Source organism: Cydia pomonella, chromosome 22 (assembly GCF_033807575.1).
Source record: "Cydia pomonella isolate Wapato2018A chromosome 22, ilCydPomo1, whole genome shotgun sequence".
In the NCBI taxonomy this organism is placed as follows: Eukaryota; Metazoa; Arthropoda; class Insecta; order Lepidoptera; family Tortricidae; genus Cydia; species Cydia pomonella.
This window is the reverse complement of record NC_084724.1, coordinates 2,365,323-2,383,091: the sequence shown is the minus strand read 5'-3', so window position 1 is coordinate 2,383,091 and position 17,769 is coordinate 2,365,323. Positions and strand designations below refer to the sequence as shown.

Genomic DNA, 17,769 nt, shown 5'->3' with positions numbered 1-17,769 from the left:
TCCTGTCGGCATTAACTGAAGTATCCAAGTAGTAGTTTACTATTAGAACCTGTTAGGGCATGTATAATAGTATATAAATATTTAATAGTATATTTTTAATACGATTCAACTGCGAAAAATAGGAAACTTGCAACGAGTGGGGATAAATTAAAACACGACCGAAGGGAGTGTTTTAAATCGACACGATTTGCCAAATACCTATTCGCACATGTATCGTACATGTTACAGTACATATGGCCCTTTAAATTTTCGACATAGTTACGTAATGTGCTAATTATCGCACTGGTGCGGTAAAGTAGCACCATGCACCATATGTATTGTAAAGGTTATTATCGTATAAATATGAAAATAAAGTTAAATAAAAGCAGAAATACCAATTAATCACACGACATTTTAGACACTGTGAATATAATATGTAATTATTCAGGTCATAAGTTCTGTCACAGATTTTTACAGATAAAAGAGTTAAAGGTTAGATTCCTTATTATCGATATACACTGATTAAAAGCTGAATTGCTTACAATGAAAATTAACGTAATTTGCTGTCTCCGCTTTGCATAATTATAAGTAATATTCGAAAAAAAGTTATAAAAAGCAATAAATAAATACGTGACCTTCGCAAGGTTATTTTGATGCCTATTTATTCATTTTTATTTTTTACTTAAAACAAAAGCTGGTTCTTTTATCTTTCTTAAAATATATAATTCGTGTGTACTGGACAGCCCAAATTGAAACTTTACATGTTTTACCAAACGAATAGGCGTTGGATGGCAGTCAAAAATAAGCATGTTTCTGAAAAGCACCCTAAGTTTGAAGGATATTAGCTGAAGTACAGACTTGTCGGAGAACTATGGGAGCGTGGGGGAATTGGAGCCTACTAAGGATATTTATTAATAACTTATATTTTTATTGTAATTAAATAAGGTTTTAGTTATTTTGACGACCGGTTTGGCCTAGTGGGTAGTGACCCTGCCTACGAAGCTGATGGTCCCGGGTTCAAATCCTGGTAAGGGCATTTATTCGTGTGATGAGCATGGATATTTGTTCCTGGGTCATGGGTGTTTTCTATGTATTTAAGTATTTATAAATATTTATATATTATATATATCGTTGTCTAAGTACCCTCAATACAAGCCTTATTGAGCTTACTGTGGGACTTAGTCAATTTGTGTAATAATGTCCTATAATATTTTTTTTAAAAAGTTATGGACGAAAGCATTGCTTATCTGGGTACCCCTGATCACAGAAAAAACATGAGAATAAAGTCATCATCATCGGTTAGACATGAAAAACAAAAAATGGAATTCACTCCCATTACGCACTTCGGGTAAAACCAAAGAATAAGTCATATCTCTAATAGTTTGGATTATATTTTCTAAAATTTCTACTGACCAAAAGGCTTTCGTCGATGTAAGGTCTTCTTTTGTGACATTAAGAAAGGTAAACACAGTCAAATACTTAAGACAAAACATTTAAAACTGCGTTGGGGTAATGGGAGCTAAATTCAACTAGTTGTACTGTAAGATAAGATAAGATAAGATACATATATTTATAAAATTATACAAATTTTACACGTCAATTCAATGAGGATGCTTTACCATACTGTACAATGTCAACCATATTATTACATTACAATGGTCAATTTATATTAATTGCAATTTTAATTATTAGAAATACAATTATTATATTTATTTATTTTAATTCTCACACTCCCTTAAAATAAATTCATTCACACTGTAGCAGCACAGGTCAATCAACATTTTTTTAAGTTTATTATTAAATATTTTATCACTCGCAGAGGTCATTATGTCACTAGGTAGGGTGTTATAGATCTTGACACCTAGGACAGCGAGTGACTTTCGAGCTTTAGCGAGTTATTTCTACCATGACACTGACCGCGCGTTGTGTATTGTTCCAGATTAGACCTCACGTGTTGGCAGGCCATCAATATAAAGATACAAGGCAGAGTGAGGATTTTATGGTCCTTAAATAACGCTTGGGCTGGGTGATCGTAGGGCTTGCCAGATATTATTCTAAGGGCCCGCTTCTGTAGTTTAAACGGTCTGTCACAGTCTGCTGACGTACCCCATAGCTCGACACCTTGGGTTAAGACTGAGTGAAAGTATCCAAAATAAGCAGTTTTGAGTGTGGTATTGAAGCCTCCTACTCCCATATACCCTGAAGGGCCGTTTAACCCTTACACTTGCTTGATGTAATTGAGTGCGTTGGTGGCTGAGGTAGAATAATACGCTGAAGGTTGGATGGATACTGAACGATTTATTTAGGAAAAATAGGGTTTTATTATGTAGCTACGTGACTGACATTTAGGTAACCTTTAACAATAATACAAATAAATATAATTTCCTTTAGATGAATCATACCTTTCACATTCTATTGTGCTGTTAATTAATGTATTTTTTTATTTTCTTTCTGTCACATGGTGACGTATGCACCTCATTAAGCTTACGCTACGGTTGATTGCAACAAAAACGGAATAATGTACAGTGATTCCAGTGGAAAAAATTAAAATGTTATAAAAATATTGGATTTGCAGTTGTGAATTCATAAGTAGCCGCGTAGATTAAATATACATAGCCATATATTTCGTGTAAATACAAAACAGTACGAATATATTTTAACGTTTATCATCAATGAATTAATTTTTAATTTTTATGACCACGGAATCAAAAACAAACATTCGACTTTTCCAACTAATATGTTGACCATAGGAGGAAAGCTTGTCTAAGGATTCCTGCCACTTCTGAATTACATTTGTTAATTAATTAATTGAGCTTGGACCTGTTTCACTATGTCCAGTCAGCATCAATAGTAGCGGATGAAACAACGCACCAAAAGTATCTGATATTCCGAAAAACTTTTCCAAATAAAATTTACGTTCAAAAGTATATCTTTTAGTCTTAATTGTTCTAGATATAGAAACATTACTTCTTGTTAAGCTATTACAGAAATAGATACTTTTGAAGCGTTGTTTAATCCGCTACTTTTGATTCTGACTGTCCAAGTAAAGTCCTGAATAAGCTACTTGCCACTTATCTGACGAATAAAGTCATAATTGGCGTTTCACAAACTTCAAATAAGCTTAACTGGTAGATAAAGTGCTAAGTTTTGTAGGGAGTTTTATCTGGCAGTTAATTTATTTGTTAATTAGCTATCCAATACTTTACTTGGACATTGTGAAACAGCCCCTAAGTCTATATTGACACCGCTCTCATGACCCGCCCGCTCCAGTTACCCCACGCGCCCTTAAATGCTGGTGATAAAATAACGTTCAAATGAAGTTGGTTCATAGAAATAAACAGTGGTACCTATTTTAAAATATGTGACACTGATTTGACACGCGTCTAACGACGATCCCAAAGTAAACAAGTAGTAAATAAAGTCGCGATCTAAATTTAAACTAATTATGTGACGTTTTGATCAGTATACATAAAACAAGCTTTCTAATCGTGCCTAACTTTTTTTATTAAAAGCTTTGTATTACATTTTATGAGTACAAAGCTTTATCAATATCAAGTCAAAACCTTTGTGACAGAACTTATGGTGCATTTTGTTCACTGTTTTATGTTAATTTATTTTATAAGATGCTTTTTTTTTGGTAATTTGTAGGAAAGTTAAGATTTTTTTTGTTTTTTTTTTAATATTTTATTTAATTTTTTTTTATTTAACACTAATATTTTTTTTATTTAAAGTTTTTTTATTGTAATTGCTATTTTTTATTTAATACAGGTATTTTTACATAATGATAAGTTTTTGTTATTTTTTTTAATGGTTTTTATTGTATATTATTTAATTTGTTAACTTTTATGTTATAATTATAAATATTTTATTTTATTGTTGTATTTTTATATAATATTGTTTTTTTTTCAGTTAGTAAAGTCTGGAAAGTTTATATATATTAATTTTTTATAAGCGTTTATTTTTTTCTTATTTTTTTATATTTTATTTTAATATTGATGTACATATTTCACGTTTTATACGTATATTTTTTAGTTTTTTTAACATTTTTTTATTTTATTTTTATACTATATTTCATTCTATATTACTTACTTTATTTTAGAATCATTATGTTTAATTATCGTTTTATGTTATTGTACCTAATTACTACATTTTATTTTATTTCCTATTAAATATAGGTATTTTTTCATTTAATTGTTTTTTATGTACCTATGTTTAATTTTGTTTTATACTATATGTTTTATTATCATTCATTTTATGATTGTAATTTATTTTATTTTATTATCGTATTCTGTTATTCGGATTGCTTTAATAGTGTAATTTTTACGACTGAGAATGTTCATGAGCTAAAACGATATTTCATAGTAATATTTGGAAATATATTAAACATTTGACAAGTTTGTTTCAGTTAGTCAATTTTACTTATATACTAATATTATATTTTTAAAGAACTACATAACTATCAAGAACTATTTTTATGTTAACTCAGTTTAATTTATTACTAAGAGTACGATAAAGATTTGGATAGGACCCAGGAAAAAGAAGCGTACGGTTGAATTAAGCCGCCTCTCATTCATAATGGGTGCAGTGATGTTTACGCGGGCTCCATTTTGTCACGGTAGATTCAAGTCGGTTTCGAACATATGCGTTGCTAATATTTGCGAGTTTAAAATTTACATGCTTGTGACAAATTTAGTTGTAAATATATGTAGCATTTGACATATTAGGAAGATTGATTACTGTATCTGTTATTCTTCCACCAGGTGCAGCATTGAAAACAAATGTTACATGTGACATGCCAGCGCAATTTGTTAGTGTAGCTGTTATTGATCCTGCTGCAGCATTAAAAATAAAAGCAACGTTTGACATATTAGCGCAGTTGGTTATTCTAACTGTTATTGTTGCACCAGGTCCATCATTGAATATAAAATTTACATTTGACATATTAGGGCTATTGATTATTGTTACTGATCTTGTCCCACTAGGTCCATTATGGGAAACAAAATTAACATTTGACATATTAGGGCTATTGGCTATTGTAACTGATCTTAATAGCTGTATAGGCTGAGAATATGTTACACCAAGTGCAGACTGTGGTCTATCTACAATCTCGCGGCAGTGTACATTGGTAGTTGATAATGATAATATAACGAAAATATAATAAAGATAATGCAGTGTGCTAGAAGATTTTGCGAAGGTTTCAATCTTGATTTTCTCGGGACTACAATGTTCAGTATAAACTGGAGGGTCACGGGAGTCTGGCTGAAGATCTGTGTAAAGTGATTGATGTTGCTGGTGTGATGCTAACGAGGCGTGGTGGACATCATCATGAGACTTGGCTGTTATGATAGTGTCAGTTGCCAAAACAATATTTTTTGGGTTGTTTTTAAAAATATTTATATCTTCATCCCGAATCACAGATGATCTGGTAGTCTTAGACCTGGTGTCTTGCATTTTTAATGTCACTATGTCGTTCTTGTCGTCGTCGATTCCTCTACTTGCATCATTGATGCCCAAGATCAGCGCATCCTGCAAAAAGGTTGAAAAGTGAACACAAATGTCTAAATCATTCCCGGAAATTATATCACCAAATGTCATTTTGCAACCAATTATTCGCATCATTTCATTTTGCCGAATGACTGGCAACTCAACACAATAATTATTTGATTACCCAACCAACTGTTATCAACTGTCCCCCTTATTCATAAACGTGTACTAAAGTTACGATGCCGCTTATCATCGTTTGTGCCTTTCCGACGAATTGGTATGATGAAAAGGGACAAACGATGATTAGCGGCATCGTAACTTTAGTTCACGTTTATGAATAAGGGGGTGTATGTTTAGCTAACAACATGAAAACGACACTTACTTAAACACTACGTTTTAGGTAGCAGAATAACTTCGTAAGTCTAATACAAAATATATGCAAAAGAAGTTGGTTCTGATCGTTGTTCGGTCGTAGGTTCGCTCGTCGTCGCACCTATCTTGACTCTGTCAAATGACTAGGCGTTATTGTATTAATAAATAGTTGGTCAATTGAATTATTTGGCGAGTGAGATGTATTCCAAATGTTGTATGTCTCAATAATAATTTACTTAACTTCTACCTAACTTCTTCCAAGTAAAACGTTACCATAATTTGCCGAATGTTGGTTGCCAAAGTAAACCATTTGCGAAATATTGGTTGGCAACTGAGATTCGGACAATAAAACTTCAGTGAAAAGGCAGAATACCGTAACAATACACACAGTACCGTTACAATAACAATATACATACCTAGTACGAGTATACATTAACAGTTTTCATCTATAAAACCTAATAGGGTTGCCCGGGGTATCGTCCCCAGGACGCTTCTTGCTGCATTTCCCCGTTGGATGGTTTTAATTATGATTAATTGTAATCGTTTAGGCATATACTATGTCTAGACTGCAATCAGGACATAATCAGAGTGAATCTATTAATCATCGTTATTAAGTTATTAATTACCCTTGAAAAAGTAACTATCTATAACCTTATCAGTTGTTAACGCAATTTTCCGTTAGTTGTTTTTGTGTTATTGTCGTACAAGTGCATCTTTATCACCTACAAATGCAATTGATATTTGAGATAAGGGAGGTATGTATTTAATTACTTGAGATCTATAATCTTTTACATGTATCTATAATTGAAAATACAAAGTTTAAAGCTACCCCGATAAGCTTTTTTAGCCGAAATATTTTATTTAAGTGAAGTTCACTTTGAATTTTAGTTTATTGCGCCTCAAAAAAAAACAAAAATTAAAAAATCCATGGCAGTAATTAAATGCTACGTAAATGCGTTTGTTCGTAACACTGTGCTACAAATGACGTAGTTGATAATTTTTGTTTCCATACTAATATATATTTTATATAATTATTATTTTTTATATTATTTCAGATCACAGTCGTGTATTATATGAGTTTACACTTATCAGCAGGGGTCGGACAAAAAGTGCGGATGACGTAAAAATGACGTACTTAATCTTGCACACAGGATGATGTTTGAGTTTGTATTTAAACTTCCGTGTGACATGTAGTAACAAAGTAGTATTAATGAAGTAACAAAATAATCGTAAATAAATCCATGGAATTAATAATACAGGTGGTAGGGTGATGTAGTGAATAAAATAAATTTCACGAAACTTGTTACCATAAGGTATAATTATTTGAAATTAGTTAGAACAAGTCTGTGGGATCCTCAGATAAATAGGTTTAATAGTCAAAAGTGGGAACAGTAGGTAAGATTAGCAGTATACGTGTTTGTCACGTACCTCCAAAAACGGAAAATTGCCACAATATTCGAGTAAAGATGACATTTTAGAGCGTTTTCTTATATATTAGTAAATATAAATTTTAGCTAAATATAATCGTGAGGATACAATAGCTAAACAATAACGAAGTCAATTTATTGTTCAGTCAGCGTCAAATACTTCGTAGCAGTCAAAGTAGCCAAATAGTTCGGTACACCATATATTTAGTATGGTGTACCGAACTATTTGGCCACTTTGACTGCTACGAAGTATTTGACGCTGACTGTTCATCTGATTGACAATGTGTCAGTCAAAAACGTACTTACTCATTTCAAGTGGCGATATCGTTTAATAAAGAGGTCAATAAAGAGATTGATAAATGATACGTGATAATTGTTTATGAAAACCAAAAATACTATTTGAAATCATCCTATAAGTGGTTTGACGTCATTCGCACTTTTTGTCCGACCCCTGCTTATCAGCATTGCGATACAATGAGGAAATGCCGCCAGCATCCTTGGTCAATGCCTCAAGGGCCTATTTTAGAAACACCACTGTTTATATCCATTACTGTTATTGTAAATAAAACATGTGCAAAAGTTTACACGTATCATTCTTAGATTTGGTCAATATTCGACGGCAGGAATGTGACCGGAGCTGAACGGTATAAATATTATTTATTATTTATTTATTGAAATACAATTTTACAGCATTACAGCTAAAGGGCGCCAATGCGCTGTAAAATATTTAGAGCTATAAGCTAGGTAATATAATTATATGATAAATATGACAATAATTAAAAAGCTGATTCACAATAACGTAAAAAATCTTTAAAAAGTTTATGATTTTTGTCAGCAAACAAGTCGCAGTCAGGTGCAAAAAATAAACAATTGTTGAGGAGTGTCCGGGAGCGGACGATTGGAGAATACTGGTGTGCTAACGTTATGTTGATGTTGGCTGAGATTCAGGACTCTATAGCAGTTGAAAATAGAGAAAATATTAATATGGGTGGTTATTCCCACTAGTGGCAACTGGTATAAGTTCCGCTTAGCAAAAAAACAACGGGTTGCACTCCGGGAGTCCCGGCAGAAGTGAAAACTTGAATATTAACGTTGTGCATTTTTGATATTTTGGAATGGTTAGGGAATAATTTTGCACGAGTTGCTTTAATTATCAATATAAAAGTACTATCATTTATGTGGTAAAATACAATATTCATTTATTGCGTTATCGTACACAAACATGATAATTTATATTAAATTAATAATTTAACACTTCAGAACTACTACAATTATTTAAAATTAAAATGTTTATAATAACGACTACGTCACGTGTCCGTCTTACGAATTTTCAATCTGTCGGTCACGTGACCTGTCGCGAGTTTAACATTTTTCCCCCATCCCAAACAGTGCACAGCGCCACAGCTCGCAGCGCGTGCAGTTTTTTCACTTAAAAAAAATTGCATTACTAATTTTGAAAAAAAAAGGAAAACCTATAAACCTAGTTTTTCATTGTAAAAAATTATGGAGAATGGAAAATATTTAGAAGTGGAAAAATGTCCTCTCTTTTTGTATCGATCGCATGGTATACCCTCTTAAAATAGACTTATAATTATTGATTAAAGCAACATATATTTATACTGTTTTTATTTTATTATAATAGTTTTGAACTCTAACAACATGTTGGTGGAAACTACTGGGGAAAAAATCCCAATAGCCCATTTGAATCACTTACTCTAACTCCAAACGATATTGTTAATTCAGCACTATACACTACATTCTGCGATGACTTACATTGCAAAAAATAATCACAACAACTCATTTCATACAAAAACACTCACAGTTCCAATTTAAGTTAAATTATTTTGATACAACTAAATTTTAAGTGAAAATACTGAAAATGGCGGGCGCTGGATTTACTTTTTAATTTTTAATTTTTTCTGTTAATGACAGTCCACGTGGCAATGATAGTTTCATTCAGCTAATAATAAAAAAATGTTTTAGTTAAATTTCGTATTATATAATATTCAATTTGTATAATAACAAATAGATGTAAAATTAATATCGCGTAATAAAAATTTTTGGACGTAATAAACGTGTAATGGCGAAATAAAAAAATATATCAAGTTTTTGGACATCCAAACACTTTGGTGTTGTCTTATGGATTACGGCAAAAAGTATTATAATATATAGGACAGATTACGGTTAGGTAGATATAAATTCAAAAAAGTTGAATTCAAAAAAGTTGAAATAGTTAATACTAGTTCGCAAAAAAACAACTTTACGAACGCTAAACAGCTACTTAAAGTAGCATTTTTTTGAGAAACTGTATTAAAAACAAATTATATCTCAATTTAGACAAAAAAATTGAAATTAATCTGTCTGCTCCGCGCTCTCTTGCGAATAGCCCACGTGCAAGTCGCCGGCACCAAAAGTCAGTTGTTGTCAAACTTTTGTTAATTAGACAATAAATTTGCTAAACCTATTTAAAAAAAATTGTGAGGCCGCTGTAAAGCTGAAGTAAATGACTGCCCAGTGTAACACTGTATAAAATGCTTTTTGGTTTTTGTTGTGTCGGTGTGACCGAACACGGTTACCGTAAACTCTGTACAGACCGCAGATCTTTATGGAAATGTACGTCATTTGCAGAGTGCCGGACAGTGCCACGAAATGGTCTCATCTCAGCATGTTGCTGGTGACTTCCAGCGCTGGTCTCCCGATAAGACCATCCGGTAAAACAATCACGACAGGTAACATAACAACAAAAGTAATATAAAACATATATAAGTCACCAGATAATAATGTCTGCATTGTGATACTTACTAGAGCTACTTCATCTCCACCCTTCTTCAGCTGGTCAAATAAAAACTCTGAGTACGACAAGTGGACTGGAATCTGACGTTCCTCCAGCCCGTAAACAATATTATTGTGTATAGACATAGCCATTTTCTTTTTTTGAATATACTTCAGCCAGAGGACAGGTGGGAACTAACCTAAACTAGTAAATTAAACTAACTTTAATACTTTAAACTTGCGTATATATAGACCGATCCCGATAAAAAATATCGGTACATCGGATAACGCTAAGTTAGATAGCATCTGTAGCGTATACACTAAGATTGGGACACAGGGCGGTTTAAATAAAACAATTAGTACTGATATACCGTGCAACCCACGCATATACTACATCTCTCCTTTATAATTTTTTTTAATACATCATAAATGGTACGGAACCCTTCATGGGCGAGTCCGACTCGCACTTGGCCGCTTTTTTATGTTTTGAAAATAAGCTGAGTATTTATTAATCTAAACTTTATATCCTTATTAAGCAGAATACAGTTATATTTGTATAATGATCACTAGTAAATAATTAAATTTTTATGTCATATCATATCATTTATTCCATTGAAATCGTGTTCATTTGTACATTCCAGTAGGATTTAAGATTTTTAATTATAATTAATAATTTACATTCATTTCTAGAAAATAAAAAATGTCAATACAAGTATATAAGTGTTGAAAATATAAATAATTCATGCAGAAAACATGTTTACAAATTCATTGGTAATCATCAATCATAGTCATACGAAAAATATAATTTAACAATAATAACTATAACTAACAACATGATGTTTAATTTATTGTAAAACTTTATAGAAGGTACAGTTTTATTTCAACCTATATAAAGTATAAAATATAATACTATGATATAATTATATTATTATATTATATTATAAAAAGACATTCTGATAAAAAATTATAACTAGAAATAAGCCCTATGTCCCGTTCCGACTGTCACCTGATCCAATTCCAAATGTGCCAAAAATGCTAGCGGCATTGCCGCGTTGCACAGCTAGCGATATTTGCTGAACCAGGAAAGAGCCGGCACGGGGGTCGCTGCCCCTATCTCTCAAACGTCGCCCCAAAGTACTAATAAGTTTTTTGGCCTCCACACACCAAGGCCCCGCAGTTTCTATTGCGACCGGAACAAAGTCGTACGCTGGTACCAAGTTTGCGTATTTATTATATTTTAATTTCGCAGCACTCTCGGCGGCCGCGCCTGCTAATTTGCTAGTATGGGTGATGTGGGAGGGGGCAAAGGTGCTAACGCAAGTGGCGTCCCAAATCAGGCTGCGGCCTTTTGCCCAAGGTACCAGCGTAAGGCCGTCCGGTCGCTTACCGTCTGTGCGGCTTAAGCCCTGCGGCTCCAGGATACATGGTATATTGGCCGAGACCATGGCACGACGGATCAGCTCGTTGATGGCGTTATGTCTTGGTATTCGCCCCGCACATCGCAAGCAGCTTAAGCCGTGGTGCCCATTAGCCTCGACCATCGTCCCGCAGATGCAGCGATGGGTTTCGCATACCTTGCATCCTAGTCTTAAGGCCACTCCGACTCTTAATGTGTCATCGTCTAAAAAGGTACCCAATTGCGGAGAAGGTAGTGCGTGCAGCCAGGCCCCCGACTCGGGTTGCCTAACGGCTTTTAGTCTGGCCACATCTTCTACTTGTGGAGCGCTTTTCAATAGGCTGAAATAAGTGCGCTCACACAAGGTGTTGTCCCAAGGTCTTTGCAGATCGGGGTTGTCCGGGCGTACGGCTCCAGAACAGCGGGTCGTCCACTCAGCTAAGGCCTCCTCTACGAATGGAAGACAGATTTTGCCACCATTAAAAGATAATATTTTAGTGACAAGTCCTGTCGACGCATGAGAGGAAGCAAGGAATGCTACAACTCCAACATCGTTCATGCTACGGATTCCTAAACCCCCATAACGGATAGGAAGCGTTGCCTGGCTCCATTGTGCTTCATGCAATTGGACGTTTAGGATGTTTTCAAGACCTTCTTTGAGTGTGGAATCATACTCTTGAACATCCTGCTTAAACATCCACGTTGGCGCCGTCCGTAGAGTGTAAGTTACTCGCGGCATAGTGAAGCAATTGCGTAACAATATTAGAGATACGTGCGCTGAAAGGTGCTTTAGGCGCTCGTAAGAGGATCTTAATGCCGAAGTCTTTTCCTGGAGCACCGATCTCACCCCTTCTGGAAAAATCGGTGCACCAAGGAGGCAAAAGGATGATTTATCTAGGACCTTAATGCCTGGAAGTAAAGGTTCGAAATTGGAGACGGAGTTCATCGCAGCGGTACTGCAGGCAAACAACTCGCACTTCGCTGGGTTTATTTCCAGGCCAATAGATTGCAGGGCTGGCAGAAGTCTGCCGACGTCGTTGAGAACAACATCAGAATCACCTCCTATAGTGCCATCGTCTAAATACCAGACATTCAGAGGTGATTCTAATGTTGTGATCAGGCTTTGTATAGCTAGGCAAAACACAAGGGGGCCCAATGGATCACCTTGCTGAGCGCCGACCTGTGACGAGATGGTATTGTTATCGTAAAAAAGGTTGCTCGGAGCCGAGTAGCATTGGAAAAGAAATGGGTACAGAACGGGGGTATGGTTTTTCACTTGCTGTAAAATCGCATCTCTTTCAACGGAATTAAAAGCATTTTTGATGTCCAGCTTTATAATCACAACGTTATTATTCTCGTGTGACATTGAAAAATGCCTCGTTGCGTGGATTGCCGCCTCGCAGCCTAATGGTGTGCCGAAGCCCATCTGGACAGGCTGAAGAAAACCTGCCATCTCGTCTCTCACTGACCGACAGCCCAATTTGGCTACGAGCCGTCTTAGAGTTGTACCTATAGCAATTGGTCTAATTCCTCCGTCTTTTTTCGTTAATGCACACAAAGACGCTCCGTAAAGGTAGGGACAAACTTGGGGATTGAGCATACCGCGTAAGAGGAAGTTGCAAAGTTTAGTCAGTGATTCAAGGAGTCTGGTTCCATTATCTCCTGCATTGGGAGACACGAGTTCTTTTAGATGCTGAGGGCGAAGACCATCCAATCCTGACGCAGAGCCGTTATAAAATGAGCCGTTATAATAATTAATCAATAATATCATAAAATTCATAAACAATAATGTTTCATAATCCAGACTTTTATCATTAAAGAATTCATCCATTGAGTAATAAATAATATTTTTATATTAACATTTCCTTGAACTGTTTCTTAAATAATTTATCGCTAATTTCTAGGTTCGTTCAGGAAACCGAGCAGTTTATTCATAATAAATAAAAATAAATAAAATTTGTTTATTTCAGACCATCAGATCCATAATTTGTTAGTAAATCAAAACAACTTACATCCTATATTAGTACTTACATAAAAACACATATACACCAACACTTATAACTATTTATTACTACAATACATCCCTGCGTGTAGAGAGGACCACGGGGCAAGATGGTTTATTTGGCCCTGCCTATCACCACCTCAACCCAGTACTTTGTGAGGCGGCAATCGGCACGTTCGGACAATGTCCTCAGGAAGGTGTTGCTACTGCCACGCACGCGCTTCAGCAGAGACGCTATTCTTTTACGCCTAATGGCGTAAAAGTCATCTATTCGCGCCTCTGCAAACATGCCCGAAGCACTACAGTGCTTCGGCAGTTTCAACAGCATCCTCAGAATGTTGTTGTACTGAACTCTCAGCGTGTTATAGGCCCTTTGTGTAAATGTTGCCCACAGACTGCACGTGTAAAAAGTTTGACAGTATGCCCTAAAGAGCGTTAACTTTACTTCTGTGTTACAACGTGCAAATCTGCGGGCAACCATATTGCCCCTTACCGCCATAGCCCTCCTCTCCCGCTCCAGATCTACATCATCCTTCAGATCTCCGGTGAGCATATGCCCTAGATATCTAAAGCTGCCCACCACCTTGAGGGGTACTCCACCCAGCATGATCCTAGGCACAGTTAGATTTGAATTATACTTTGGAGCCTTAAAAATGAGTATTTCACTTTTGGTTGAATTGTACCTAAGACCATGCTGCTCAGCATAACCCTCACATATGGCGATCAACTTTTTTACCGCGCTTACTGAGGGGCTCAGCAACGCCATGTCGTCCGCGTAACTTATATTGTTAAAACATGTTTCCCAAATATAGCATCCGACACGCTCCCTGCTAAGCCTCCCAATAAGCTCGTTGACATAAAGGTTAAACAAGGTGGGAGATGTTAGCCCCCCCTGTCTAACCCCACATAGTAGTTTGTATTCGTCTGAATACACCCCATCCCATCTCACCTGATTGACCTGATTGTTATACCAATATTTTAACAAATCTATGCATTCTTTAGGTATTCCCGTTTTGGCTAGTTTGTCCCACAGTATGTGGTAAACAACCAGGTCAAAAGCCTTTGACAGGTCCAGGAAACACGCATACACAGGCGTGTTCCTGTCCCTGTAATACCTGACAGCTTGCTTAAGGCACAATATAGCCGCTTCAGTTGACAGCCTAGACCTAAAACCGAATTGCACGTCGTGCAACTTTATATGGATCTGAAGTTGTGCATTGAGCAAGCTGTCGAGCACTTTAGCCATTATAGTAGCAAGTGAGATGGGTCGGTAATTCCCAAGATCAGAAAGGTCACCCGTTCTGTTTTTCGCAAGCGGCACCACAACGGTGCGTGTGAGCTGATCGGGAAGATACGCGTGCCTTATACAAAGCGTGAAAAACATTGCCAGCACGCGCGGCACGTGTACACCGGCGTACCTGAGGTGCTCAATACTTAGGCCATCATGTCCCGGAGACTTACCCCTCTGCATGTTTTTTATGATGGCTTTGACATCTTTAGCCATGAAGGTGACAGTAGGGGGGGAGACGATAGTCCGAGCACCCAGCACCCCGGGCGTGGCCTTAATAAGTGGACTTACTGCAAACGCACGCTTAAAATTACTAGCAATATGTTTTTTATCGCTTTCTCCGCCTACGCACACAGGGATACCCGGCCGAGGACTAAACTTGTTTGTGTTTTTCCAGAAGGATTTGAAATCTTTTTTAGTCTGATTTGACGCCAGGATGTCGCTTTTTATCTGATCCTGCCTATCCTGGCACCATTTCAACCGTGACTTAAAAACCCTTCTGGTTTCACACATTTCCTCATAGATTAAGCCAGCAGATGGTTTGTTAGCTCCTACCCATACTAAGAACTTAATCCTAGCCTCCCTGTGAGCGTCCGCAACATATTTATTCCACCCCGCTACATGCCTACTCGGTCTGCCCCTCTTCTTCTTACTCGACCTCCCAGCCGCCTCCGTCATTGTACTGATAATGTAGTTATACATACTGTCAAGGATTTGTTTATGTTTTGGCTCATTACATACCTTATCCGCACAAGACGTTAACTCTGCAGGAAAGTCGAGCAACTTCAACTTCTCGTGGCAGAGCGAGTGGTATAGTTCGACTTGCTCCGCTTGTCTCTCACCCCACACCACACCGTCATGACGTAGCCTGCCAGGATCACATTTAATTTGGACCTTATTCATGTCACATTCAACTATAAGTGGCAGGTGATCTGACCAGTACATTTCACAGTTTATCTTTATATCAAGCACTGTTTGCCTCGCTGCTTCTGTGACTATGCAGTGGTCCAACCACCTGCTACAGCCATGGGCTTCACTTGTGTACGTATGTGTACCCGAGTCAGTGCCCAACATCTCAAGGTCAACGCAAAACCAGTTTTGATTGGCACAGAAATGCAGGAGCTCGTTGCAAAATAACTCATTAGGGTGAGCATTAAAATCTCCTAGTACGAAAATCGCTTCAACGTCACTATTCTCCGCGCTAATTGCGCTTATTTCGGCCAAACACTCTGTGAACACTGGTAGGTTTTCAGGCATATTTACCGGCATATACACACTGAACACTAACATAGACCGGTTTTGCATTTCGATTTTAATTGCTGCCAAGCGCACACTTTCACATTTAATAACCGACACTTGCCTAAAAACTGATTTTCGCCACAATATTGCTACGCCACCATGAGGACGGCCAATAAGGATACCACCCTCGGCGTCCACCGCAGATACCCCAGTGTACGCAAAGTCTTTGTGCACTGCTCCCAGTATCGGCAAGTCATGTCCTAATAACCAATGTTCCTGCAACGCCAGGACATCCGCCGTCTCACACAATGCCTGCACACCCTGCATCGACCTTTTCAACGACTTGCAATTAAAACTTATTAGCCTTATAATGCGGACACATCGACAGTAAGGGCCGTTTCTTACCAAAGCTAGCTTGAAGGATGCAGGGTGGCAATAATAGTTGGGGACCGACAGGTTTTGCGATTTGGTCTTGACTGTTTTTTTTATCTCAAACAACTTAAGGTGACTTGTTAATTTTTTTTTTATATTAGAGGTCAAAACCAAATTTTTGTCGCGCAGTTCTTAAAAACGTAATTCTGCGGGAGCACTGACTTATTTTTTGTCTTCTTCCTCGCGTTGTCCTGGCATTTTGCCACGGCTCATAGGAGCCTGTGGTCTATTCGACAACTAATCCCAAGATTTGGCGTAGGCACTAGTTTTTACGAAAGTGACTGCTATCTGACCTTCCAACCCAAAGGGTAAACTAGGCCTTGTTTGGATTAGTCCGGTTTCCTCACGATGTTTTCCTTCACCGAAAAGCGACTGGCGAGCGAATTTTTTGTGTGGAAAATAAAATGTAAACCTATCGCGGGAAAATACAGCGTATTATTACATTGCAGCCATTTTTTTTAAATTAAAACAGAAATAATGTTCAAAACATACCAAGTTTGGGCTCCTTCAGTTACGAGGTTACGATATGACTGATTTTTTTGTACAATATTCCACAAATGATACGTGATATCCTCATATTTAACCCCAAGAAAGCAATTTTTGAAATTAATTTAGTTTTTATTTTCAATATTACAAAGGGACACAGTTCTACTTCAGTACCTATGTATTTTTCGAGACTTATGGAACTGTACTGCAGATATGGTACATATTATCGCACCCGGCGTGAAGATCTTGACGCCAAACGTCAGCTCCGAAAAACTCGGCCCAAGACCTCCTACAACTATACATACAACTCATCTGGACAGCTCTACTGTGCTCCGTGCAGCCGAACTTTCAAAACTAAATTTGGATTTGCAAGTTACGCTCGCACCCATGCGCGTAATAGTTAATAAATAATATTTAAAAACAATATTAATAAAAATAATATAACTTGTCAGGATGTAGACGTCGACGGATACGTCTGGGAGGACATCATCATCATCACATATTAATCATAGAATAAGTAATATCCATGTATCCAACGGGGAACACCTTTTTAACCATTTATAGAGCCGCAGACCTAAAGGCAGGTCCAAGCTCAGATGGTTGGACGGCGTATACCAGGATATCAGGACCTTCGGAGTGACAAGTTGGAGAAGGAAAGCCACGAATAGATCGGGCTGGAGAGATTTGCTTGACCAGGCTAAGGCCACCCGCGGCTGTAATGCCTCAGAACATGATGATGACTTCCCTCCTAAAGGGTTTTTTTTTAAACTGTGGGTCAAAAAATTGCTTTTACCTCTAGTATGCATGTGCCCAACGTCTTAACTTTACATCGATTTGCGGTTTTATTTCGTACACCTTCCATGTAAAATTCGAAAAAAAAATATATAAATAT

At 36.8% G+C, this 17,769-nt stretch overlaps 1 protein-coding gene across 1 annotated transcript; it reads right to left on the bottom strand.

Moving 5' to 3' along the window:
- Positions 1–4,165: 4,165 nt before the first annotated feature.
- Positions 4,166–10,424, bottom strand: LOC133530259 (uncharacterized). Its single transcript, XM_061868134.1, has 2 exons — positions 10,065–10,424; positions 4,166–5,505 (listed from the first exon to the last, which is right to left on the bottom strand). The coding sequence occupies exons 1-2, from the start codon at positions 10,185–10,187 to the stop codon at positions 4,669–4,671; spliced, it is 960 nt and encodes a 319-aa protein (XP_061724118.1). The 5' UTR covers positions 10,188–10,424; the 3' UTR covers positions 4,166–4,668.
- Between the last annotated feature and the right edge of the window lie 7,345 nt (positions 10,425–17,769).

Excerpts from the sequence above, each read along its gene's own strand:
- LOC133530259 (XM_061868134.1), bottom strand. The coding sequence starts at position 10,187 with ATGGCTATGTCTATACACAATAATATTGTTTACGGGCTGGAGGAACGT. Across the intron at positions 5,506-10,064 it reads GTGGAGATGAAGTAGCTCTA|GATGCGCTGATCTTGGGCAT; the intron begins GTAAGTATCACA and ends ACCTTTTTGCAG.